Raw genomic sequence first — 27,223 nt, 5'->3', positions numbered from 1 at the left:
ACAGGTGACTCAGTTACAAGAGGGTGTGTCAAGTGCTACATGGATCAAGTGTCCTGAAACGTGTGGGCGTCTGATGGCTCTCTGGGGGGTCTTGGTAATAATACACGTGTTAAAGGGTGTCTCCCTACCTTCCCCCCCCCCGTAATTTAAGCCACGTGCATTTAACCCAACAGTTTAACCTGGCTGCAGCTCTCAGAAGTACGTGAACTTGCTGGATAGCAACATATAAGTATGTTGGGGGTCACTGATTTAAAAAAATATGAAGAAAGCAATGAATTGTTTGCTACAGGGAAAATACAATCAAATCATGTCATCAGCTTATAGGAAAACACATTCAGTTCACTCTGAAGTGACTTCAAACTAATGTTACAAATGCAAAAGAGTAGAGGCTGGGGTACAACTCTGTGGAGCCTCTGGAAATTAGTGGTCCCATCAGCAGATGGCTCCTGTCTGGGCTCTAGTCATGTTGGGGTCACAGTTCTTTGTTTACAATTCCAAAATGGGACAAAGCCCTGAAAGTCTAAAGTTTCTTTCTTTCTTTTCCTATTTATTTATTTATTTATTGAATCTTTTCCTTTTTAAATATTTTATTTATTTATTTATTTGAGAGAGAGAGAAAGAGAGCAGGATTAGGGGGAGGAGCAGAGGGACAAGGAGAAACAGACTTCCTGCTGAGCAGGGAGCCTGATTTAGGGCTCAATCCCAGGACTCTGGGGTCATGACCTGAAATAAAGCCACTCAACTGACTGAGCAACCCAGACACCCCTGAAGTTTCTTTCAATATTCATTTGGTGGCAAAACCTGACCTAAACTGAAGAGATATATTTATTTATTCTACTTAAAAGTGATTATTCATATATTTCACTGTAGGAATATTACTGTGTTTGGTTAAAGGTGATGTCCAGGCTTTGTTGTAATGTCATATAATATACAGTATTTAGATTACATTCTGAATTCTGAAATACATCTGCCTCAAAATATTTCAGGTAAGGGGCTGTGGATTACTGTGTATTAATGGGTCAGTTTGGTATCATTAACTGTAACATAAGGTCCATAATGAGGTAACATGGCTTAGAGACCAGTGGTCAAGGGATAATCAATAAAAGTAACAGTCATATTATTTAGGCTATTTTTCTTTGTAAGATGATTACAATTGTATCAATGATAACTTGTGGAAAAAACACTTTATAATACGCCTTCTCCTTAGAAGAGGCCCACACAGCTTATGTTCAAAGATGGATGGACTTTTAGAACTGCTGGGATGCGAACGGCAAGGGGACGGTGATGAGCTCTGGCTGGGGCATGCTGAGTTGGGGACTCCTGAGACCTCTAGGTGATGGTGCTTAGCTAGCTGGTAGATGAATTCAGATCTCAGCAGAAAGACTGGAGCCCAAGGTCATACTAAGAATGGCCTCTGTCTGGGTTCAAGACAAGCTCCACGGCTGCAGACCTGGAGGGCACTTACCTTGCTTAGAAACACACACTCATGACTCTGAGAGGCCCGCAGAGTCTCCTGGGGGAAGGGAGTCACTACCCCAGTGACACCGGATGACTGTGATTTGCCTAATGGGGATTGCATGTGTGTGTTCCCGTGCACGCACACACGTGGCACCTGGTCTATCAGGCCACCTGGCAGGGGCTCCCTGAGCGTGGCCTCTGTGGACCTCAGAGGGTCCTGACCCTGTTCCAGCCGGGGCACTCACACTTCTGATGAGGAGAGGGTAGCGGGTGATCCTCTGCATGGGCTTCAGCAGGAAGCTGGAGAGGGGCATTCCTTTACACCGAGGGTCAGATGCCAGCTTCTGCAGATAATTGAGAGGCTCATGAGAAACTCATAGCATCAGTGAAGACAAAGGAAACACTGACTGTACTCCTGACATTGACCACCTTTTAGATTTCTAATTTCTTTTAAAAACTCAAGATTCAAAATGATACGTATCAGATTAGCAGCAGGAGTTTCCCCCCTCATTTGGTAAAGCCAGCAGATGCTTTTCAGCCCTTTCCTTCTTACCTGGATCTGGCAGTCTGCGCCATCACTTCCTCCTTTGCTTCCAGAACCACTGACAGCTGTCTTCCCAAGCTGGCCCCTTCCTGATCCTTACTTCTTTCTTCTCCTCTACCTGCTGTCCACTGTGGGTGCTGCCCGAGACCCCGCACAGCTGAGGCCCAGAGCGTCACCCAGACCCTCTTGGGCGCTCCATACTTGCTGCATCACTCTCCTTCCCTCCTACCCCGATCCCCTACAGGCACCTCAGCAGACCCCAAAGTCCTCATCTTCCTTCATGAAAGCCTTTTCTTCCACTTCCATCCCTGAGCTGCCAGAACCATCCTGCACCCATCTTCCCTCCACACACCTGGGAGTCACCTTTGTCACCAGTCTAGCTTCTAAATAGCTCTTGATTTCCCCTGCCTCTGCCTGCCCGTTGTCTCTGCTTTATTAGAAACCATCACTACCATTTAGAGCACCTACGACGAGCCAGGTAATGAATGCATTGGCCTTTGGTACTGTTCCTTCTGCTCTTTCTTCACTTGGCTAATTCATACTCCTTTCAGAAGACTGAGATTATGCTTCCTCTTGGTCAGGCCCTCCCCTTTCTTGACACCTTCCCTCCTTTTCAGTGATCCTTCTGGAGCGTCCACAATAATCATGGCCACCTTATTATAACACCACCTCTGGAATGGGTAAGGTAAGTAGAGGTATCACGTTTGAGGTGTCTCGGTGACCTTGCAGACTGTTAGCTCCATACAATATATATGCTAATATAATATATATAATATATAATATATAAGCTAATATAATATAGTTATATTATTCATATAGTACCCGAACACAGTAGCTAGTACTCTTGGATGACCTTTTTTTTGGATGACCATTTGTAATGACCAAAAAGCATATTTACTGTAATTTACCTAACCATTTCCTGCTTTGGGATATTAAAACTGCCCTCTCTTTTTGTTTTTGGATATATCTATATATGTTGCTATAACAAGCATCTCCATGCTTTTTATTTCTGTATTTTCTGAGACTTTAAAAAAAGTAACATTTAGGGAGCACCTGGGTGGGTCTGTCAGTTAAGTGTCTGCCCTTCAGCTTATGCCCTTCAGCTCAGGTCAGGATCCCAGAGTCCTGGGTAGGACTCCCTGCTCAGAGAGGAATTTGCTTCTTCCCTCTTCCTCTTCCTCATACTCTTTTTCTATCTCAAATTAAAAAAGCAAACAAACAAAAAAAACTTTAAAAAGTAACATTTACAACAAGGCTTATTGCCAGATTTTGTTTTAATGTAATGGACACAATGCCTTTCATTATAAGACTATACATTTTTTATTTCTTACTATTGTTACAGTTGTGATGACACTGATAACCTATTTACATTGCTATTGTTTTTACTATTTGGAAAATTTTAAAAGTCTTATGCTTTAGAATGTAAACATCAAATTAAAAAAATATTTTATTTATTTGAGTGAGAGAAAGAGAGCAGGACTGGGTGGAGGGGCAGAGGGAGAGGGAGAAACAGACTCCCCACTGAGCAAGAAGCCTGATGTGGGGCTTGACTGCAGGACCCTGAGATCATGACCTGAGCTGAAGGCAGAGACCCAACCTACTGAGCTACCCAGGAACCCCTTTCTGTTAGAATTTTTATCCTCCATCTAAACATGTTATATTTTATGCTTAATTATTTTTTTCCATTCTTTTTTGATAATGACATTAAAAATCTGCATTCTCCCTTAAGGCACTGTGGCTGTATACAGATCTCAATATGTAGTGTTTCAGAAACCAAAAAGACAAGAAGACACGTAAAAAAGCAAGAAAACAGATTTGACTTTCATTTCCCTCACCACTTTGACATGTGTGGTAATAGTTTCTACTCCTGAACAACATCAGTGAAATGCGTTATCACAACATGACATTCTATTATAATCAGCAGCCATCCGAAGCTCACTGTTGTATCTCTAGAAGGATGTTGCTGATTCATATGTTACACATAGTGGTCTCTGAGTGTTGTTTCATCGATACTTCTCTTTACCAAATGTTTGTTCTTAATTTATGACCACAGCATCAGAGAACCGATTGTGTCCTCTTCTCACTGGTTTCTGGAAGCTTTGAGGACATAGGGGTGCCCCTGCAGCACATGGACAGGGTCATACACATGCGTTTTATGTAGCGTCCTACATCACCTCTCATTTCCTTTTGTCTCACTGTATTCATCCACTGACAACGTTTTATCTTGTTGCTTTTTATATATTTGAGTAAGCTATTTTATACTCTTCCTGGAATAAGATGGATACAAAATAAACACCATCTACAAATTTAATAAAGTGACATTCTGGATATTTTGGAGCATAAAGCAGCTGATTTAAGTAAATAGGCCTAAATAATACTCTACTAATAGACGGGCAAAATTATGGTCCTAGAGCCAAAAAAAATCAATTTGACATGGAAGGTGACACAAATATTCAGAAAATTCTTTGCCATATTGGTGTTTCCTCTGGAAATTGGTGGAGTACCCTTCCCCATCCTGAGCTTCCTGACAATGCAGCTGTACATCTCCGCCTGTAGGCTCGGAACGGGGTGGGCCTGCCTGTGATCTCAGGATGGAGTTACCTTTAAAAATTCCTTGAAATCTGCATCTTCATCTGTCTTCTGCTGTAACAGAGCTGCTCCATTGAGCTGACAGCTACAGAACCGGATATAAGCCTGCATGTGGGACAGCTCAGCTGCCAGGATATCCCCAATCATCTGCACAGGCATCTTCTCTCCTCCCGTCTTCTTCCGTACCCGCAAGGCCCTGCAACCGACACACTCTGTTTTCAATGGATGTAGTTGGTATATAAAGGATGAATATCATGGGAAACTAAAATAAGGACAACCAGCAAGTCACCTAAAAACCTGGCACTGTGAGGGGAGAGTGAGGAGGAGGAGGAGGCAGCTGGGGCCTATGCTCCACTGGCCAAGCCAATCTAGGTAAAATGTTAGCAAAGAAGAGTAAGAAATGAAATTCATACTCTGGGGTATTTCTAGGTCTTTGGAATTGTTTTGGGTTCATCTTTGTTTCTTAGCAAAGTTCCTTTAGAAAATTCTAACTTGTTCCCAGCTGAACCAAGAAAAGAATTTCCCACATGCTGTAGGGGGAGAAAGGGAGCAGGAGCCCACAAAGGTCAGATATGGAGGTGGAGGTGAGCACTGTCCCCAGGAGAGCTGCTGTCCCCTAAGGGGCGCAGAGACATAGCAGTGGTGAGGAGATCACCCCAAGGAGTGGAATTTCACATGGAGCCTGAGGAGCCTGCCAGACCAGCCAGTACGTCTGGGTCACGGGCTGCAGCTTCTCTTCTACTCTACCCAGAACAGACAAGTATATTTTGAAATTTTGTTTATTTTATGATTTACTTTTTTTCTTTGTTTCGTCAAAGTATTTTCTTTGCTATATATTTCTTGACTTCCATAGTTATGTATTTTACAGTTACAGGGCATTTCATTAAATGACAATAAAATAAAAAGCTTGAAGGAACAGAAAAGAGTTGTGAGTTCCTTTGCAAAACAGCCCTGCAGGGAGAGAGAAAGTCTCTCTCCTAGGGTCTGTGGGTGTCCACTGCAGTGGCAAGGGGTGCTCACAACTCACTTCAGTAGCTTTGTGTTAGACATGATGAGCTCTTTCCAGTTTACAAATATCAAGGCCATCTCTCCTTCACTGAGAAACCCTGACTCTGCCATCCGTTTCTGAAAAACCTAAATTCAAGACACAAAAGAAATAAATTAGCTTAGATGTGACTACACAGCCTATGTGGTCTAAAGTAAACAGTATATCTTCATACCCTGAAACTAATACAATCATGATGTTTTTGAATAAGCTTATTTATGATTGCTAAATTTTTCTCCTAAATTTTTATTTAAATTCTAGTTAGTTAACATATAGAGTAAATATTGGTTTCAGGAGGAGGATTTAATGATTCATCACTTCCATATAACACCCAGTTGATTGCTAAATTTTAAATTGCAAATTTCCTTACAGTTTGCTACTTGTGTTATTAGGGCTTTTTTTTTTTTTTTTTTTAAAGTAGGCTTCATTCCCAACATGGGGCTTGAAGTCATGACCCTGAGATTAAGAGTCACTGAGCCAGCCAGGTGCCCCCCATTAGGGCTAATTTTAAAGATCAAGTCTAGTAACCTCTTTAATAAGACAAAATTCTCATACTTATCTCTAAGGAGATGAGGTAGGTTAAATGAAACCATGGACATAAAGCACATGCACCCTATAAAAGCTGCAGAATTGAAGGGCTGGGCACCCTAGAGTCCTGAGGCAATCTCTGAGAAGCTTAGCAACAGAAAAAGTGATGACTTACACACTCCCCAAGCAGATGTGGATTTCAGAGGCTGGCTGACTGGAGGGGAAATGATGCCCTACATCAGTGTATTCCATAACACTGAAGGATTTGCAAAGCTGATGTGTATATATTTGCACATGCCTGTGTGGTGTGCACGCGGGTGTGGGTGGGTTCTGAACAAACTTCACAGATCATGCAGGTCAAAGTGAATCATGTGTTATCATTCCCAGGGCACTCATGAAGAAATAAAGGCTGAGAGAGTGATCTGCTCAAGGTCACAAACCTAGAACAATGAGGAGCCAGAACCAAAACTCCAGTGAGTGTTCAGTTTCCACTGAACAACTGGGATTCATAGGGAATGACTTTAAGAACCTTAAGGAAACTGAGAGGTTATTAGAGACAACTCTTCTCATGTGGGATCTTTCCAAGATACACGACAGGTCAGCCTGTTAAAATCGCTCACTGGCCCTGTGCTAAGACACGGACTCCTAGCTGAGGTTCACCAGGTCTGTGTGATCTGATCTGTTCCCTGCCAACTTCACCAGCCGGGCCCTCGAGTACCTGACACTCCAGCCACATGGAACCACATGCAGGACCCTAACTCCCTGGCACATTGCCCTTCCACTTCCTTTTCCTCTTCCGGGCACAGAAAACTCATCCTTGTCCTTCTGGTCTTGGCTGAAGCCTAACTGGGAGGGTCCTTCCTTCCTGACTCCCTCTCCCGGCCCCGGCCTCCTGCTACTATAGCTGTCTGTCTGTCTCTGCAGGACCGCGAACTCCTCGTGGGCAGGAACTTTGTCTTCTACCTCTCTTCTCCAGCACCGTGCTTTCTGTACATGATAGATTTTCAATTAGTGTTTATTTACTGAGTTGTGCTGAACACGGATTCAAAGAATTCAGGCAACAGTGCTGTGAAGCGGACATCTCTAAAGTTTCCACAGTTCCAAAATCAGGCTGCAGACATTGGGATCCTCCTACAGGTGCGAACCCCGGAAAGGTGGTGGATCTGCTCTGAGGGCTCGCCGAGGGAAAGCCTCTGGTGGTCTGTTCTTTCACCCATTGATGAATTCATATCACTCTGTCTATTCATTCCATTTACCAGCCTCAGTGAGGTAGGCAGAGGAGGAAGCCAGTCCCAGGGTCCCCAGGGCCCTCTAGGGACCTCTGTGGGAACGATGATGAGAACGCCTGCCTGTGAATGGTGCTTCCACCCTAAACCCCTGCACTGACAGGACTCCCTGCTCTTCAGGTGAGGGCAGGTGGGCAGAGTGGGAATAACGAAGGCCCACGTGGTTAAGTGACTGGTATGAGTGGGGCAAGCATGCGTCCTGTGTTCACCCTCTGTGCTAGGGCCAGAGATGCACTTCCACGGCTATATACAATCTCAGAGGACTGTAATCCGACCAGCGGCAGGGCTGATGCTCAGAGGGGTTAATAATAAGAGGGGCTTTTCTTCTAGGGCATCCTTCCCGGTCAGAGAAGTGCAGGCATGAACACATATAATTCCTTCAGTACTGATGGGAAGGCCTGCAAAGGACCAGACGAAGTTCTGGGGATGCGGGATAAAGGACACACGTCCCTGCTGTCAGGAGCTCACAGCCTTATCAACTGAGAAGGGCAGCAGAGTGTACCTGTGGGCAGAACAAGTGTGCTGGGTCTGGAGATCCCAGCCTGCACAAGGGGGACAATGAATTGGGACAGGTCTTGCTGGGGGGCAGCTGCATGGATGCAGCCTCCACTCCGTGCCTGTAGTGAGGTCACGGCCGGGCCTCTGTGGCATCTGCAGGGCCTGTGTGGGCACACGTGTTCTCTTCAGGTGGCTTGTTTATTTAACTGGGCTTCTCATCTGAGGGCCTTGACACATTTTGTGGGAACTAAAGGCCATGGAAACAAGAGTGTAACAAAGTACAGAGTCTTATTTTGTTTACTCCACACAAATCATTTCTAGGTGCTACTCTAACAGCTGTTATTGGCTTAGGGGTGACTGGCAACATTAATTGGCACAAAACAGTAAATATATTGTAACTGGGAAATGTTTTACAATGTGGTCCTATTCGGTTTTCTAAACTGACACAAACGTTAGATGAATGTTTCACTGTCTCACAATCCTTCTGTAAATATCAAAGTTTGTGAAGATCTCAGGTGTCAGAAGAGCACAGTAAGCAGAGGCTGAAATGTGAGGTGGACAGTTTCCTTTAGCGCCTTCCTGCTGACTCTCTACCCTTGGCCTTCCCCTGCCACATCCAGCGGTGGCATCTCGTTCTCTCCACCCTGCATGACCCACTCCGGGGGAGGCAGGTGACTGCAGTTCCTCGGGCAGCCTCCCACAGCCCAGACCACGCGCACAGCCCTGCAGGCCCAGGCCTCACCTCCACGACGAGCTGAAGATCATCCACGTACCGCTCTTCAGTCTGAATCAGCTCGTGAATGTAGCCCTGCCTCTTCCTCTCCACTGGCTGCATGGTGTCCAGGCTCTGGAGATCCGCGCACCCTACGGGGTAGGACAGGGTAGAGTTTCAAAAAAGTATTTTAGTCTTTGTAGGAAACAGACATTTATCGGCAGATGTGCTGCGTCCACAAATGATGCCCTGAAAAAGCCACACAGCTTTCCAAAGAGCGCCCTATTCTGTAAAGCGGCGCCCACCTGCCACTCACTCCAAGCAGCAGATTAGCAGCGGCTGTACCATCTCCCTGGGGTCCTAACTTCTTTTCCAAATAAATGACAAAATGAAGGACTTTTACTTATTTTTAAAAATACTTTATTTATTTATTCATGAGAGACCCAGAGAGAGGCAGAGACACAGGCAGAGGGAGAAGCAGGCTCCCTGCGGGGACCCTGGGATCACGACCTGAGCTGAAGGCAGATGCTCAACCCCTGAGCCACCCAGGCGTCCCCAGAATGAAGGACTTTTAGAAATGGCCTCAGAGAGCTCATGACTCTATTGCACTTGTGAAGAATCTATGCAGTTCTCACCACCTCAGGACATTTTCAAAGATATTGAAATGATTAAATGAATCAAATGCTTGAGACCAGTGTTTTCCAAACTGCAGGTCATGAGCCATCCATGGATCCTTATATCAATTTTGTTTTTAAAAATGTGGGTTAGGGAGCACCTGGGTGGCTCAGTTGGTTGAGTTTCTGACTCTTGGTTTCAGCTCATGTCATGATCTCAGGGTCATGAGATCAAGCCCTGCATTGGGCTCCATGCTCAGCACAGAGTCGGCTTGGGAGTCTGTCTCCCCCTCTGTGCTCTCTCCCAAATAAATAAATCTTTATTTTTTTTTATTTTTATTTTTTTTTTTATTTATGATAGTCACAGAGAGAGAGAGAGAGAGAGAGGCAGAGACACAGGCAGAGGGAGAAGCAGGCTCCATGCACCGGGAGCCCGATGTGGGATTCGATCCCGGGTCTCCAGGATCGCGCCCTGGGCCAAAGGCAGGCACCAAACCGCTGCGCCACCCGGGGATCCCATAAATAAATCTTTAAAAGTGTGGGTCAGGCTAAGCCTTAGAAAACAAATAAATACAAACTATCACGCACAGTACTGGTAAGTATTATTCTGTGAACACTTTTAGTTTGGTATGTAGAATATAGCTCTTACTGTTAAAAAGCAGTTTGAGAAACATTTCTCTAGATTTCTCAAAGTGAAGTGTTAAGGTTAGGAAACCTGACATTCCCAGGATCCAGCAGTTCCCAACAAGACCTCTGCCTTAACACACTAGAACAAAGAACTGGTTCTGGGACACTGGAAGACCTTGAGGGAGGTCCCTAGCAGCTTCATATCAGGGTGAGTGGTACTGCGTTCACTCTGGATCCATTTATAGGCACGTGGCAGCTGAAATGAACATCAGACTGTGAAGTGACATATTTCCAGAATTGCTTGGTAAGTAGCCGAGGGCTTGCTTTATGCACAGGGATAGGGGAATACCTCAGGCAGCCCTTCCTCAGACAAAAATTAATAGCAGGAAGGTGCCAGCAAGCTAGAAGTTGAGGGAGAGAAAGTCGAGGGAGGGTGGATGACCCTGGAGGTGGAGGTAACTGTGAAAGGCAGAGGGGGAAGGTGTAAGCCTGCCCCAGCCTCATCGATGGGGCATGTGGGGACAGATGCAGAGGCACCCCACGGGGAGGTGATCATCCAGCACTGGAAACACATAAAGCCACAGAGGCAGAAAACGCAGGCATCAGACTGGGCGTTTCAAGGGGGTCTCTCTTTCTGCTTGCCTTTGAGTTTTTATAGGTTTTGTATAGATTTGGGCTAACAGTTCTAAGGAAGACAACTGGTCTATTTTCTGTACATGTTGCCAACAGTTCTTTAAAAAAATTATCCTCACGGTAAAACAAAAATAGAATAAGGCAGGTTTCGTTTTGGTGCTTTCAAGAAGTCGCCATGGTGCCACTGTCATGTTCAAAATTATCACACTTCTCTGAGGACCGTATGGTCTTCTGCTCTGCTGGGGAGAACTGCAGGAAGACCAAGGGTGTTCTGACCCTGTAAAGGTGATACAGATGCCTGTCTGACCAGGCTGTGTGAAACAAGGGGGCTGGGGGTGAGGTGTTGGTCATGGTGTGACCCAGGGTCACGGATCAGAGGTACCAGTGGAGTCTAATGGAAGCTATCAGAACAGTTTCTAAGGTTACCCTGCCTCTCACACTCATGTTTTACAAATCTGACATTCACATTCTGCCACAGTCACATTCTTCCTCTACTTTTACATAATACTTCTATACATTTACTCAGGTGTGAGTTAAGTATGTAGGAAATCACAGATTTTATGTACTGATTATGTCTCTCCTAATACAAACATAAATACACAACCATTAGAATAAAACAAGTTATCCTATGGGGCGCCTGGGTGGCTCAGGTGGGGAAGCATCTGACTAGATCTCAGGGTCATGAATTCAAGCACTGCACTGGGCTTCACATTGGGCATGGGGCCTACTCAAAAAAACAAACAAAAGGGGCACCTGGGTGGCTCAGTTGGTTAAGTGTCTGCCATTGGGCTCTCTGCTCAGCAGGGAGTCTCTCCTTCTCCCTCTGTGCTTGCTCTCTCTCTCTCAAATAAAATCTTTAAACAAATAAACCCCAACAAGTCCTCCTAGTCCTCCATACTATTTTGTGTGCTATTACGTTGTGTACCATGGGGGTATGTGTATCACACTTTGGGAAACAATTATTTACAGTAAAGCCCACAAGCACTGGCCTATCTGTTCTGTATCTTAGAATAATAGGAAAAGTCTTAGATATTTTATCATTTCTTTTAAAAATATTTTATTTATTTTAGAGGGTGGGGAAGGACAGAGGGAGAGGGAGAGAGAAACCCAAGCAGACTCTGTGCTGAGTGTGGGGCCTGCTATGAGGCTCGATTTCACAATCCTGAGATCATGACCTGAGCTGATACCAAGAGTCAGATGCTCAACCAACTGTGCCACCCAGGCGCCCCTACTTAATCATTTCTAAGGCTACAACATACAGGACACTAGGTTTATCAGAGTGAATGTGAGGACTGTTATACTCTACTTCTAATAATCCCTTTGCATTTCATTACAATGGCTCTTAAGCTTTTATTCTCTTCAAGTTCCTAACTTGACCCTAACCCTCACTTTCAAGGGTCTTACCTCTGATGTCAGGGAAAAGAAACAGAGGCGTGGCAGCCCTTCATTTCCCTGCTCACTCAGCCCTGTACTTCCTTCCTGTGTATGGGGATGAGGGGGTCCTGTTTCTTCCTGAAGCCAGCATCTTTAACCGACCTTCTCCTTTTGACTCCCTGCCATCCTCTCCACCCACACTGTCTCACATGCTGGCCATTAGCAACACGTGGCTACTGAGCATTTTTTATTCATGAGACAGAGAGAGAGAGAGAGAAAGAGAGAGCAGCAGAGACACAGGCAGAGGGAGAACCAGGCTCCTCGCAGGGAGCCCGACGTGGGACTCGATCTCGGGTCTCCAGGATCAGGCCCTGGGCTGAAGGCGGCGCTCAACCGCTGAGCCACCCAGGGGTCCCTGCTACTGAGCATTTGAAGTGTGGCCAGTCCAAACAGAAAAGTGCTCTAAGTGTAAAATACACACCAGATTTCAAAGACCTAGTACAGGGCAGCCCTGGTGGCTCAGCGGGTTTAGCACTGCCTCCAGCCCAGGGCGTGATCCTGGAGCCCCGGGATCGGGTCCCTCATTGGGCTCCCTGCATGGAGCCTACTTCTCCCTCTGCCTGTGTCTCTGCCTCTCTCTCTGTGTGTGTCTCTATGAATAAATGAATAAAATTAAAAAAAAAAAAACCTAGTGCAAAAAAAAACCCCGAATGTAAAATAAGGTGTTAATAATTCTTATGTCGATTACCTATTAAAATAGTAATATTTTGGATAATACTGAGCTGAGCAAAAAAAATTATTCAAATTAATTTCATGTTTTACTTTTTAAAATGTGGCTTTTGGAAAACTTTAAATCACATATGGGCTGCATTTGTGACTTACATTATATATCTACTGAACAGCTTAAGTCAGCTGCTACATTTTTTATTATGTTCTTCCCTAACAGAATGTTTTAGTGGTTTCTGCTATTTGCAGAATAAAGTCCTAGCTCAGTAGCACAGGGCTCCAGTCTCCATTATCCACCCATGACCTACAATTGACCATGTAGCCTGCCTGTTAGCCACCCTGGTCCAGGCTCAGTCCTCATGGTGCACCATACGCACTGTATGCACTGCCTGGGGCCCTCTTCTCCACATAGAGCCATCTTATTAACTCTTCCAGGTACAGCTCATGTGACCTGACTCTGGGGAAACTTCCCCATCCTGGTCCCACTTACCCCAGACTGCCTCTTTTTTGTGCTTCCAGGGTAGTTTGCATCAGTATTTAACATTTCACACGATGTAACCTGCATTGTAGTTCATCTGTATATAGTCAGTATGTCTGTCTCTCCCACTGGAGGTCAGGGACTGTGTCTCCCATAGTTCTTGAATATCAAATTTAACACAGGTTTTCACCACAGAGGTCAGGAAATATTTGCCAAATGGCAGACTATTGGGTTGGTCTCCAGACCTGTTTCTCACCTTTCCTCTGCTCTGTACTGCAGGGAGGCCAATCCCATAGGCTGCCTGTATAAGCTCCCATTTTAGTTGGCTTCTGCCCAGGTTTGGCCAATGACAGGAGGCCCTGGAAGGAGATTACAGGGCAAACTGGGAAAACAATCCTTATGCCAGAAAAGTGAGAAGATAGGAGAGCTTTTACATCTCTGGTGGGTAAAGAAAAGAATTTTCTGGGTTTGCATTGCATATAAATTTGGAGTTCAAGAATTCCCAAACTGATAAATTAACAGAAAACTGGTCCCTGGCTGGTGATACTCTCAGGGTGCTTGGTCAAAAAAAATGTACAACTGTCCAGATGGTCTCTTTCACAACCTCAGTTCCACAGGATTTCCAGGAAAACCAAGTCTCACTAAAGATGAGCTCAAAGTAAAAAATTACAAAAAATAAGGAATGCTCCACCATAAATAAAAAGACAATGATTAGAAAGAATCTTAAGAGGGGTGCCTGGCTGGCTCAGTCAGTATAAATTGGAATTCTTCTATTTTTTAAAGATTTTATTTATTGGGCAGCCCCGGTGGCTTAGCGTTTTGGCGCCACCTTTGGCCCAGGGCATGATCCTGGGGACCCGGGATCGAGTCCCTCGTCGGGCTCCCTGCGTGGAGCCTGCTTCTCCCTCTGTGTCTTTGCCTCTCTCTCTCTCTCTCTCTCTCTCTGTCTCTAATAAATAAATAAAATCTTAAAAAAGATTTTTTAGTTATTTGACAGAAAGAGACAGAGAGTGTAAGTGTGAACACAAGCAGGGGAAGCAGCAAGAAGGAGAGGGAGAAGCAGACTCCCATTGAGCAGGGAGCCTGAAGCAGGGTTTGATCTGAGGACCCTGAGATCATGACCTGAGCCAAAGAAGGCAAAGGCTTAAATGACTAAGTCACCCAGGTGGCCCCAGTGTGCAACTCTTGATCTCGAGGTTGTGATTTCAAGCCCCATGTTGGGTGTAGACATTACTTAAAATCTTAAAAAAAAAAAAAAAGAACCCCAAGAACATAAAGTAAGAGAACAAAATCTAAAAAAAAAAAAGAAAAAGAAAAAAAAAGGTAAAATATGTATATTTAAAATAACTCAAGACATACATGAGGGGTTTGAAACCATAGAGTCTATAAAAAAGAATGGGCAGACTCGAAAAAGAAACTAATAAAAATGGCAAATATTATCAGGGAACTAATAAATTAAATAGCACATCAAACACATATGAGGAAAGGATTAGTAAATCTGAAGACAGATATAAAGAAATTAAGAATGCATCCCAGAAAGATAAAAAGATGGAAAACATAAAATGGAAGTTAAGGGACACAGAGGACAGAAAAAAATGGGAAGAAGTAATTGAGATTATAATGGTTGAGAATTTTCTGGAATTGATGAAAGATATACCTCCATATATTCAAAAGGAATAATGATTCCAGATTAGGGAAAAAATAAATACGAATCCAATACCTAAACTGCAAAACACCAAGGAGAAAAAAAAATGATTAAGACAGTAAGAAAGAAAAGGCAAAACTACAACATAGGAACAGGAATCACACTGGCTGCACACATCTCAACACAATGATGGGTATAGAGCAAAAATAACTGTCAAATCAGAATTCTAATTATATACAATTAATGGATGAGGGAGAAATAGAAACATTTTCAGGCAAAGTTTGAGAACTACCACTAATAGGCTGACTAATGGAACTATTAAGAGGTGTATTTTGGGAAGATGGAAATTGAGTAAGAAGGAAAAATGAGATGTAAGGAGTGGTGAAGAAAGAGAAGGAAGGTAGGAAAGAGGAATGAAGAGAGAGAAAGGGAAGGAGGGAAGGAAGGATAAACAAAAATACTAGTAAATATGTGAAAAATCAATTACTGATGAATAAAATAACAATAATGATGATGGGTATAAGTTAAGAGGGATTTTAAATTTACCTGAACTTTTTTTTTTTTTTAATACAAAGAAGCAGTAACATGAGAGGCAGGAGGAGACTCATTAGAAATAAAGCATCCACCTGCATTGATCAGAAGAAGTAAGATAAACATCAAATTTAGACTGTGGAGGCAAACACATATGTTAGAAATGAAAAGGTAACTACTCAAAGAATAGAAACAGAAAACATAACTTTCAAACCAGTAAAGGGAAATAAAGGAAGTAAATTTGATCAAAGCAGCAGAAGTACTGTATAGGCAGAACAACAAGAAGAAAAAAAAAAATACATGGTATGGGACGCCTGGGTGGCTCAGCAGTTGAGCATCTGCCCTCAGCCCAGGGCATGATCCTAGAGTCCCGGGATCCAGTCCCACATTGGGCTCCCTGCATGGAGCCTGCTTCTCTCTCTGCCTCTTTCTGTGTCTCTCATGAATAAATAGATAAAATCTTAAAAAAAAAAAAAAGCCTGGTAAATAGAAAATATATAATAAGATGGATAGAAACAGCAGTATTCCATTGTTCCAATAGATGTAAATTACTTAAATCTGTCAGTTATAAGACGACTCTGGATTGTATTTTAACATTCAGCTAGATGCTGGGGGAAGGTGGAAGAGTAGGAGGATCCTAGGCTCACCTCATCCCATAGATACAACTAGATAACACCAACATCAGTGTAAATAACCCAGGAAATGACAGGAAGACTGGCAGGACAGACTCTGCATAGCTAAGTGCAGAGAAGAGGCCATACTGAAAGGGTAGGAAGGGCAGAGACTCAGTTGGGAGCCAAAGTGACTTGTAGGACTGTCCTTAGGAGGTAGGGATACCCTGGACATAGAGAAGGGAGAGAAACAAACTCTATACCAGGCACCCAAGGCACAGGGGCCTCTCACCAGGAGAACAAATTCCCATAACATTTGGCTTTAAGAGCCAGAGGGGATTAACTTTGAAAGTTCTTACAATCAGTGGGGCCTAATACCTGGAACTTTAAAATTCAGTGGGCACAGTTGTGGCAGAGCCAGAGGGTGCTAGGAAACTGAGGCCCTGCCCTTAAAGAGACAGCATAACAGGCTAACTGAGAAACAGCACAGAAGTGGCAGTTTGAAAAATGCCTGGGATCTACAAGAAGGAGATTTATTTACTAACCTCAGAACATATGTTGGAGGACAGGGATATTTGGGAGACTTCTCCTAGAGCAAGGGAGCTGGTGGGACCAGTTCTCTTCCCTGACCCCCAGCCTAAATACATGAACACAGTGGAAATCAGTGCATTGCAAACATTCTCCATCTAGCTTGCTAACACCAGTACCCTGCCCCTGTGTTCTCCTGTGGACCCAGCCCTCTAACTTGGCCTGGACAGCAGCGAGCTGGGGCAGATATCTGGTCTGACGTGGCTCTGCCCACCAATGAAAGCTTCTCAGGGGACAACACAGGGACAGTGCCCTACAGTTCAGTGCTACAGCAACTCTGGTCAATGACTGGTCTGACTTAAGCCCAAGATGGCCCCAGATTGGCCTACTAACAATACAGGGACTAAACCCTGCCCACAAAGGGCAGAGAGAGCCACAATAGACACCAGGACTGAAGGGAAATGCAGCTCAGCTACAACAGTAGGTTCCGGTGAACCTGAGACATTACACTGCAGAGCACTACAGGATCTGTTCTTCATAATGCCACTACTTTCAAGAGCAGGAGACACAGTTAACTTTCTTAACATGTAGAAACAGACACAGAGAGTTAGACAAAACAAGGAGACAGAGGAATATGTCCCAAATGAAAGAACAGGACAAAATCACAGCAAGAGTTAAATGAAACAGAGATAGGTAATATGCCTGATAGAATTTAAAGTAATGGTCATAAAGAGACCCAATGGACTTGAGTCAGGGACCTTAACAAGGCTCTCAACAGAGATGGAAAACACACACACACACACACACACACATACACACACACAACCAGTGAGAGATGAAGAATAACTGAATATTTTTAATTTCAGAGGGAACTAGAGGGAATAAAGAATAGACTAAAGAAAGCAGATGAATGGATCAGTGACCTGGAGGACAGAGTAATGCAAAGCACTCTAGGTGAATAGAAGAAAAAAATAATAAAAAATGAGAATAGATTAAGGGAACTCAGCAACACCATCAAGTGTGGTAACATTCACATTATAGGGATCCTGGAGGGAAAAAAGAGAGAAAAGGAGGCAGAACATTCATTTGAAGAAATAATAGCTGAAAATTTCCTTAATTTGGGAAAGGAAACAGATATCCAGATCCAAGAGGAACAGAGAACCTCCAACAATCAACCCAAGGAAGTCCACAAGGCACATAGCAATTACAGGGGTAAAAAGCAGTAATAAAGAGAGAATTTTAGAGGCACCTGGGTGGCTTGATTGGTTACTATCGGCCTTTTGCTCAGGTCATGATCCCAGGGTCCTGGAATTGAGCCCCATGTTGGGCTCTCTGCTCACCAGGGAGCCTGCTTCTCCCTCTCACTTTCCCTCTGCTTGCTGCTATGCCTACTTGTGCACATGCTCTTTCTGTCAAATAAACAAAATCTTTTTTTTTTTATTTTTAAAGAGAGAATTTAAAAAGCAGTAAGGGAAAAGAAAACACTTACATATAAGGGAAACCCCATAAGGCTATAAGCTGATTCTTCAGCAGAAACTTTGCAGGCCAGAAAAGAGTGGTATGATAAATTCAAAAGGCTGAAAGAAAAAAATCTGCAGCCAAGAATACTCTATCCAGCAAGGCTATCATTCAGAATAGAATGAGAAATAAAGAATTTCCCAGAAAAATGTGTTAAAGGAATTTGTGACCATTAAACCGGCCTGAAAAGAAATGTTAAAGGAGACTCTCTGAATGGAAAGGAAAGACCATAAGCAGGATTAAGAAAAGTAGGAAGCACAAAAGCAGTAAAATTAAGTATATCTATAAAAATAAAACTCAGTCAAGGGATTCACAAAATAAAAAAGATGTAAAGTATGACACCAATACCTAAAACATGAGGGGAGAAGGGTTAAAAATTTAGTGCTTTTAGAATGAGTTCAAAAACTTAAGTGACCGTTAACTTCATATAGACTGCTATATGTATAAGATGTTATATACAAGCCTTCTGGTAACCAAAACCCAAAAACTGGTAATAGATATGCAGAAAATAAATAAAAAGGAATCCAAGTATAGAAAGCCAGCAGACTGTGAGAGAAGAGAATAAGAGAAGAAAGAAACAGAGGAAAGTTACAAAACAACCACAAAAAGGTAAAAAAAAAAAAAAAAGGCAATACGTACTTATTAATAATTACTTTGAATGTAAATGGACTAAATGCTCCAATCAAAAGATATAGGATGACATAATGAATAGTAAAGCAAGACCCATCTATATGTTGCTTACAACAGACTCACTTTAGATCTAAAGACCATGCATATTAAAAGTGAAGGGATGGAAAAGTATCATGCAAATGGAAATGATAAGAAACCCAGGAGTAATACTGATATTGGACAAAATAGATTTTAAAACAAAGACTGTAACAAGAGACAAAAAGGGACACCACATAATCTTAAAGGGAATGACCCAACAAGAATATATAACAATTATAAATATTTGTGCACCCAACACGAGAGCACATAGGAATAAACTTCACCAATGAGAAGTACACTTCAGACCTGTACTCTTAAAACTATAAAACACTGATGAAAGAAATAGAAGATGACACAAACAAATGGAAATATATTCCATGTTCATGGATTAGGAGAACAAATATTGTTAAAATGTCTATACTACCCAAAGCAATCCACAGATTTAATACAATCCTTATCAAAAAGCAAACAGCATTTTTTTTCACAGAACTAGAATAATCCTAAAATTTATATGGAATCACAAAAGACCACAAGCAGCCAAAGCAATCTTGAAAAAGAACAAAACTGGAGGTTTCACAATCCTAGATTTCAAGATAAAGTATAGATCTGTAGTAACTAAACAGTATGGTACTGACACAGAAACATACACACTGATCAATGGAACAGAATAGAGAGCCCAGAAATAAACCCATAATTAAATGGTCAATTAATCTTTGACAAAGGAGGCAAGAGTATGCAGTGTGAAAAGACAGTCTCTTCAATAAATGATGTTGGGAAAACTGGATAGCTACATGTGAAAGAATGAAACTGGACCACTTTCTTACATCATATACAAAAATAAACTCAAAATGGATTGGAGACCTAAATATAAGACTTGAGTCCATAAAAATCCTACAGGAGAGCACAGGCAGTAATTTCTCTGACAACATTGTCCATAGCAAGTTTTTTCTTTTCTTCTTTTTTTTTTAAAGATTTTATTTATTTGAGAGAGAGAGAGAGAGAGAGAGCCTGAGTGTGAGCAGGGTGAGGGGCAGAGAGAGAAGGAGAGAGAGAATCTTAAGTAGACCCACGCTGAGCATGAAGCCTGATGCAGGGCTTGGTCTCATGACTCCTGAGATCATGACCTGAGCTACTATCAAGAGTCAGACACTTAACTGACTGAGCCACCCAGGTGCCCCACACAAGTTGTTTCTAGGTATGTCTCCTGAGGCAAGGAAAACAAAAGCAAGAATAAACTATTGAGACTACACCAAAATAAAAAGCTTCTGCGTAGAAACAGAAACAAACAACAAAACAAAAAGAAAACCTAATGAATGGGAGAAGAATATTTGCAAATGATATATCTGATAAAGGGTTTAGTATCCAAAATATATAAAGAACTTATACAACTCAACACTAAAAAGCCCCAAGTAACCTAATTAAAAATGAGCAGGAGACATGAATAGACATTTCTCCAAAGAAGATATCCAGATGGCCAACAGACATACAAAAAGATGCTCAATATCACTCATCATCAGGGAAATGCAAATCAAAACTACAATGACATATCACCTCACAACATTCAGAACGACTGAAATAAAAAACATAAAAAACAAGTGTTGGCAAGGAAGTGGAGAAAAAGGAACACTTCTACACTGTTAGTGGAAATGCAAACTGGTATAGTCACTGTGGAAAACAGTATAGAAGTTTCCCAAAAAATTAAAAAGAGCATTACTAAACAGTTCAGTAATTCCACTACTGGGTATTTACCCAAAGAATATGAAAACACTAATTCAAAAGGACAAGAGCACCCCTATGTGTATTGTAGCACTATTTACAATAACCATATTATGCAATGGATAAAGATGATGTGTGATATATATATATATATATAATATATCAAATGATATATATAGATCTCAAATAAAAATGGCATAAAAATGAATGAAATCTTTCCATTTGCAACAACATGGATGGAACTGGAGAGTATAATGGTAAATGAAATAAGTCAGTTAGAGAAAGATAAATACTGTATGATTCACTCATATATGGAATTAAGAAATAAAGAGACAAAAAAATCTCTTAAATATAAATATAAAACTCTTAAATATAGAGAACTGCAGGTTACCAGAGAGGAGGTAGGTGGGAATGAGAGAAATAGGTGATGGGGATTAAGAGTATCCTTATTGTGATGAGCACCAGCTGTTGCATGAAGTATTGAATCACTATATTGTACACCTGAAACTCATACAACACTGCATGTTAATTATACTGGAATCAAAATTTAAAAAAAGTCAGCTAGATGCTGTTTACAATGACATCTAACATCATGTTACAAAAATGTTAGAAAAAGGTTTGGAAAAAGCTATACATTCATAAAATATTAAAAAGCAGCTAGGGAGGTTTTATTAGCAAGAGACAAAATAGGCTCTTATGGATCTGTGTAAACATTATAAATATTTAGGATGATATAATGATTCTGATTTCATTTGCAACTAACAGGATAGCTTTGAAATGTAAAATTAACTGATAAAATAACCAATGGAAAAGAGAAAGAAAAAAAGCAAGCAAGGGAGGGAAGGTGGATAAAAGAAAGAAAGAAAAAAGATCTGAAAAATCTATAATCAAAGTAGTGGATTGTAATCTCTCTCAATGAAAATTAGTAAACATGACAGATTTGAATACTATTAACAGGCTTACTATAATGAACACACATGCAAAGGAATATCCACAGAATTAATTTCAACAAATACTAGAGTTTGTGTAAAAACATTTCCCGAATGTTATAGCTGGAAAATTAAACATTACAATTATTTTCAAATGTTGTACTTTACTATTTTTTAAAGATTTTTACTTATTTATTCATGAGAGACACAGAGAGGCAGAAACATAGGCAGAGGGAGAGGCAGGCTCCTTGCAGGGATCCCAAGAACTAGGGATCACAACCTGAGCCAAAGGCAGACACTGTTGAGTGTCTGAGCCACCCAGATGCCCCTCAAATGTTGTAGTTTAAAGGAGAGGTTCTTAAAAGCTCCATGTAGCTCCCTCCTTTAGCACAAGGTACGTCAATTTGCTTGACCAATCACTAGCATTTGTGACAGTGGATCACTCCCTCATCTTTAAAATCTGTCTTTACTTGGCTTCTAGGTCACCAGCTCGCCTCATATCCTCCTACCTCATTGGCCAGTCACCTCCTCTCCATTCCTAGCTCCTCCCCAACACACAGACTTAATGTTGGAACACAAAGGCTCACCCTTCGAACTCTTCTCCACATACAGCCTTGGTGGTCCCACTGAGTCTCGTGGCTTTAAGTATCATCTATGCACTGACACACTCCCAAACATATAATCCAGCCTGAATATATCCTCTGGACCTCCCCATGTTTTACTGCCTACCCAGTATTTCCACTTATCGATCTTAAAGGTAAGTGACGGTAATACCCAAAACCAAACTCCTATTCATCTTCTCTGCCCTTCCTCCATCACCGTGTGCTTTTCTTTTCTTCTTTCTTTCTTCTTCTTCTTTCTTTCTTTCTTTCTTTCTTTCTTTCTTTCTTTCTTTCTTTCTTTCTTTCTTTCTTTCTTTCTTTCTTTTTTTCTTTCTTTTTCTTTCTTCTTTCTTTCTTCTTTCTTCTTTCTTTCTTTCTTCTTTCTTCTTTCTTTCTTTCTTTCTTTCTTTCTTTCTTTCTTTCTTTCTTTCTCTTTCTTTCTTTCTCTCTTTCTTTCTTTCTCTTTTTTCTTTTCTTTTCTTTCTTCTCCCTTTTCTTTCAAGATTTTATTTATCTACTCATGACAGACACAGAGAAAGAGAGAGAGGTAGAGACACAGGCAGAGGGAGAAGCAGGCTTCATGCAGGGAGCCCGACATGGGACTCGATCCCGGGTCTCCAGGACCACGCCCTGGACTGAAGGTGGCGCTAAACCACTGAGCCACTAGGGCTGCCCCTGTGTGCCTTCATTTAATGCCAATTCCATCTTTCTGGTTGCTCAGGCCAAGATCTTTAGAGATATCCTTGATACTTCTCTTCTTCTCACACTCCACATTTATTTTTTATTTATTTATTTTTTTTCACACTCCACATTTAATCTACCTACTGGCTCTATCTTCAGAATATACCCATAATCTGACCACTTCTCACTACGTCCACTTGGATCATGCTGATCATGTCATTGTCATTGTTCACGTGGATTACTGAACCACCCTCCTAATGTGTCTGCTTGCTTCTGAGCCCTTCCCCCAAACTGACCCCTGGTTTAATCTAGCAAGCTAGAGCTATCCTGCTAAAGCACATCAGATCATATCCTTCCTTTGATTAAAGCCCTTTGATGGGTTCTTGTCACTCTCAGCAAAAGCCAAAGTTCTTACAAACAGCCTCCAAGAATCTAAACAATCTCCCCCATTTCTCCAGTTAACCCTGTACTCACTTCTTCCTCTTGCTTCTCCCTCCGTTCCAGCCACCCTGGCCTCCATCCTGTTCCTCAAGCGTTACAGTCATGCTCTTGATTGAGCCCCTGGCATGTACTCTTCCCTCTGCCTAGAATAATCTTCCAGATATTTACATGGCTCCCTCCAGACATCCCTCACATCCTTCAAGTCTTTGCTCACATGTCACCATTTCAGAGAGGCTTTATCTGAGAACCGCATTTAAAACTGAAATCTGGGGGCACCTGGGTGGTTCAGTAGTTGAGTGTCTGCCTTTGGCTCAGTTCATGATCCCAGGGCCTGGGATTGAGTTGGGCTCCTTGAGGGGAGCCTGCTTCTCTCTCTCATGAATAAATACATAAAATCTTTAGAAAAGAAAATAAAACTGAAATCTGCCTGGATCCACCCTCCCCCACCAACCCATCACTCCCTTTCCCTAACCTGTTTTACTTTTCCAGGACATGACATATTTATTCATTTTGTTTGTCTTCTGTCTTGCCCTACTTAAATGTCAGCTCCAAGTGAGGAGGGATTTTTGCCTATTTTATAATCTGCCATATTCCTAGTATCTGACACATAGTAGGTCTTCAATGAGTATTTACAGAATGTGATATGAAGATAAGCTCTGAACTGCAGGGAGATGGTACCTCGATGTGAACTACAGACGGCCAGAGAGAATGGTGAAAACTTTCTGGTAAGTTCCTTCAGCAGAATGCAAGACAAACAAGAGATCATGACTACGACCAGGTCAAAGTCCCCAGGACCACAAGACTACCCCCTCCCCAGCTGGCGTGAGGATGCAGAAACTGATGGCCAAGTTACACACAGTGAATGGCAGCTATGTAAACTGTGTCCCCCAGAGCTGGGAGGCGGCTGCACATTACAGCGTGCACAAGAGCAAGAAGCAAAAGAGAGACCCCTAAGAAAGGATGGGGGGAGCTCTGGAAGACTCCAAAAGGTGAAGGACAAAAGATGGTTTGTGATGACCAGTACAAAGAGAGCTTGTTGGGATTACGTCATAAAGTCCCAGAAAAGTGCTTGCCCACTGTGAGAAGAGCAACGCCGCTGAACAACGCTATGCTCTGTGCCCGAGTTAGCAGCCAGAGTATCACATAATGGTTTTTTCAGTCTCACTGTTCGAAGCTCAGTGAAAAGACAATTTTCAACAGTAAATCCAGATGACTAAACTGTGTGCATTTTCTGAAGGCTGCCTTTAGAAAAAAAGGGGATTTATTTATTTGAGAGAGAGGGAGAGAGTATGCATGAGTGTGTGTGGGGGGAGCAGAGGGAGCGAGAGGGACAAGCAGACTCGATGCTGAGCACAGGGCCCCACACGGCATCCCACAACCCTGAGATTGTGACCTGAGCTGAAATCAAGAGTCAGACACTCAACTGACTGAGCCCCCCAGGCACCCCTGAAAGCTGCCTATAGAACAGAAGCTTTGTCAGGGCATGAGAAAATTACTGGAGATCTTATTTTGTGAGAGAGTAGCAGTTTATCCACTTGGCAACTATTATGGCACACAAACTAGGTACCAGGTAATATGCTCCCACCATGAAGCCTCAGATTCATGATTTTGTTTTTGGAAATGTAAGCAATTGCTGAACAAACTTTTAAACTCTATGTCTTCTTGATGCCTGTCAATTCTTTGTCACCAGGAGTTAGATTGGTTGTTTTAGGCACAAAAAGAAAAGTTAGTATTGTATCCTAATACTGCAGACCATCAGAAAGTAAACTATTTGGTTATCAGAAAATGGAAGTATTCCAGAACTTCCCAAAGCAAATCTGCTGATAAATGCAAGTGGACAAAGAAAAATTATATGGGTTTTATTTTTACTTTTGAATCTACAGTGAAAGGTCATAAGCCTAAAAGAAAGCAAAGGCCTTGTAAGTAGACAGAGGTGCCTCTGAGGCTCAGGCTCAGAAAGTGGTTGATACATTACAGATTGATACGTGCTTTACCTTCTAGACTGCCAGAGTTCTATCACTGACCCAACTGAGGGAAGTGATGTGCTATTCAGACACAGAACATTATGAAGAGGGGTCACGTAACACAGTGTTCTTGTGTGCGCCCAACACATGGCCGTTAATCTGAACATAAGAATAACCATTACCAATATGCGTATGATGATTTACAACCACTGATCCACTCTCTGAACCACGGATACCACTTTGACCCCTGCTGTGTAAATGTATGAAAAGTCTGAAGTTTGGTGGTTAAGCTACTTAGTGCAGAATTTAAAGCTACTAAATCCCTATATCTAGGCCTCTTAGTTCAAGTCTTACACTTTGAAATGCCAGGCCATTTTAAGTGGTGCTTACACAGTCATCCTACTTGAGGCAAAACATGCATGATAGTGTGTATAAGCTTGACCTGGTCTAAAGCTTGCTGGACTGAATTCTAAAGGAAATGAGGGCACTTTTCTGGAAATGCCAACAGAGTTCTCTCTTTTAACTCATTTCTGTGTCTAAATGACGACTGGTATCTACATACCTTCTCCTCTGTCACACATGCAGTGAGTAGCTGTGTCCAACAGCCAATTTCATACTGACTGTTCCATATACTTCAGTACTCACAAAGCACCCCTGTTATTACACTACTACTGTCCTGGGGCAATAAATAAATCTTAAAAAAAGTTAAACACAAAATTCCCATTTGGTATGGCAATTCCACTCCTACCTAGGTATATACTCAAGAGAAATGAAGACATATATCCATACAAAAATTTGTACACAAATGTTTGTAGCAGCATTGTTCATAATAGTAAAAAAGTAGAAATAAGCCAAATGTCCATCAACTAAAGAATGGACAAGCAAAATACAACCTAGTCATAAAAAGGAATAAAGCCCAGACACATGCTATAGCACGGAGATACCTCAAAAAGATTATGCAGAATAAAAATAAGCTAATCACAAAACCCACACATTTTATGATTCTGTTTATATGATTATGTCCACAACAGGCAAACATATGGAGACAAAGTAGGGGATGAGCAGTTGTTTAAGGCTGGAGGTGGGGGTTGTACAGCAAGATAGTCGGGTAACAGTTAAAGGTTACAGGACTTCTTTTAGCGGTGATAAAAATGTTCTGGAATTAGCCATCTTTGGTGACAGTCGCACAACACTGAATATACTAAAAACCATTCAATTGTACGCTTTAAATGGGTAAACTGTATGGCATGTGATTTATAGCTCAATAAAGCTATTACTTAAAGAAGTGATTATGTTCAGCTTTACCCTTCCAGATACCACTCTTAAAAGATTCCTGTCCTAATTATACTCAGTCTTTGCCTCCTGCCTCCTTCTGTATACTTTCTACAAAGAGAAAACACTGTGTAGCCTCTGATTGTTCCTCTTTTCTTTTCCCTGGTTCCAGTGATGGCTGTCCTGCAGGAGCCTCACTGCTATAAACAGGGTGGTGGTGTCTGTACACTAGGGTAGAGGGTGAGGGCATGGGCTCTGCAGCCAAACCATATGGGTTTGAACCCAGCTCTACCACTTGCTGTGTAACTTTGAACAACTTACTTAGCTTTTGCTTGCTTTTCTTCCTTTCCTTTCTCCTTTCCTTTCCCCTTTCCTTTCCTTTCCTTCTCTCTTCTCTTCTCTTTCTTTCTTTCCTTTCTCTTTCTTTCTTTTCTTTCTTTCTCTTTTTTTTAGCTTTTGCTTTAATTTCCATATCTGTAAAAAGAAAATAATCATGAGGTAAAACATTTGGGAACTTCAGAAGGTACCTAAGATTAATAAGTGCTCAAAGAAGGGCATCTTCCTTCTTTTCTTTTTACTGGTATGAACAATGGTGGTACAGCCAGTGCTTCATCATTCTTTGTGGGCACCTTCACTGTCCCTCCCTCAACTGCTGACACCCTCAGACAGTCAGCTCACCTTTCATGGGCTCAACACCATCAACCTACATCATCCCACCAGCTGTCGTCCTGCTGCTGTGCACCTCAATCCTGACCATCTGCTGGTCCAGTCTACCAGCATCTGCTGGTGCTCTGTAGTCAAAACCAAACTCACGTTCTTCCCCTAACTCCAATTCCTTCCTGTAGCTGTTGCATCACTATCCTACTGTCATACCTGCCACTGAGATACAAACTTGCCCACACAACCCATTCATCCCCGACTGCCAATGTTCCCACAGAAACCGTTCTTAGCTGTTTCACACTTTT

At 42.2% G+C, this 27,223-nt stretch overlaps 1 protein-coding gene across 10 annotated transcripts in view; it reads right to left on the bottom strand.

Moving 5' to 3' along the window:
- ITSN2 (intersectin 2) overlaps nt 1-27,223 on the bottom strand; it is a 128,951-nt gene that overhangs the window by 7,246 nt on the left and 94,482 nt on the right. For all 10 annotated transcript variants that reach the window (XM_072770876.1, XM_072770880.1, XM_072770872.1 and 7 more), the window contains 4 exons: nt 8,691-8,812; nt 5,619-5,725; nt 4,604-4,787; nt 1,704-1,802 (listed from right to left, as the gene is read on the bottom strand). In XM_072770876.1, coding sequence (XP_072626977.1) covers nt 1,704-1,802; nt 4,604-4,787; nt 5,619-5,725; nt 8,691-8,812 — 512 coding nt within the window. The remainder of the gene's footprint in view (nt 1-1,703; nt 1,803-4,603; nt 4,788-5,618; nt 5,726-8,690; nt 8,813-27,223) is intronic.

Source organism: Canis lupus, chromosome 12 (assembly GCF_048164855.1).
Source record: "Canis lupus baileyi chromosome 12, mCanLup2.hap1, whole genome shotgun sequence".
Taxonomy (NCBI): domain Eukaryota; kingdom Metazoa; phylum Chordata; class Mammalia; order Carnivora; family Canidae; genus Canis; species Canis lupus.
The sequence above is the reverse complement of the archived record's forward strand: the minus strand, read 5'-3'. Positions and strand labels throughout refer to the sequence as shown.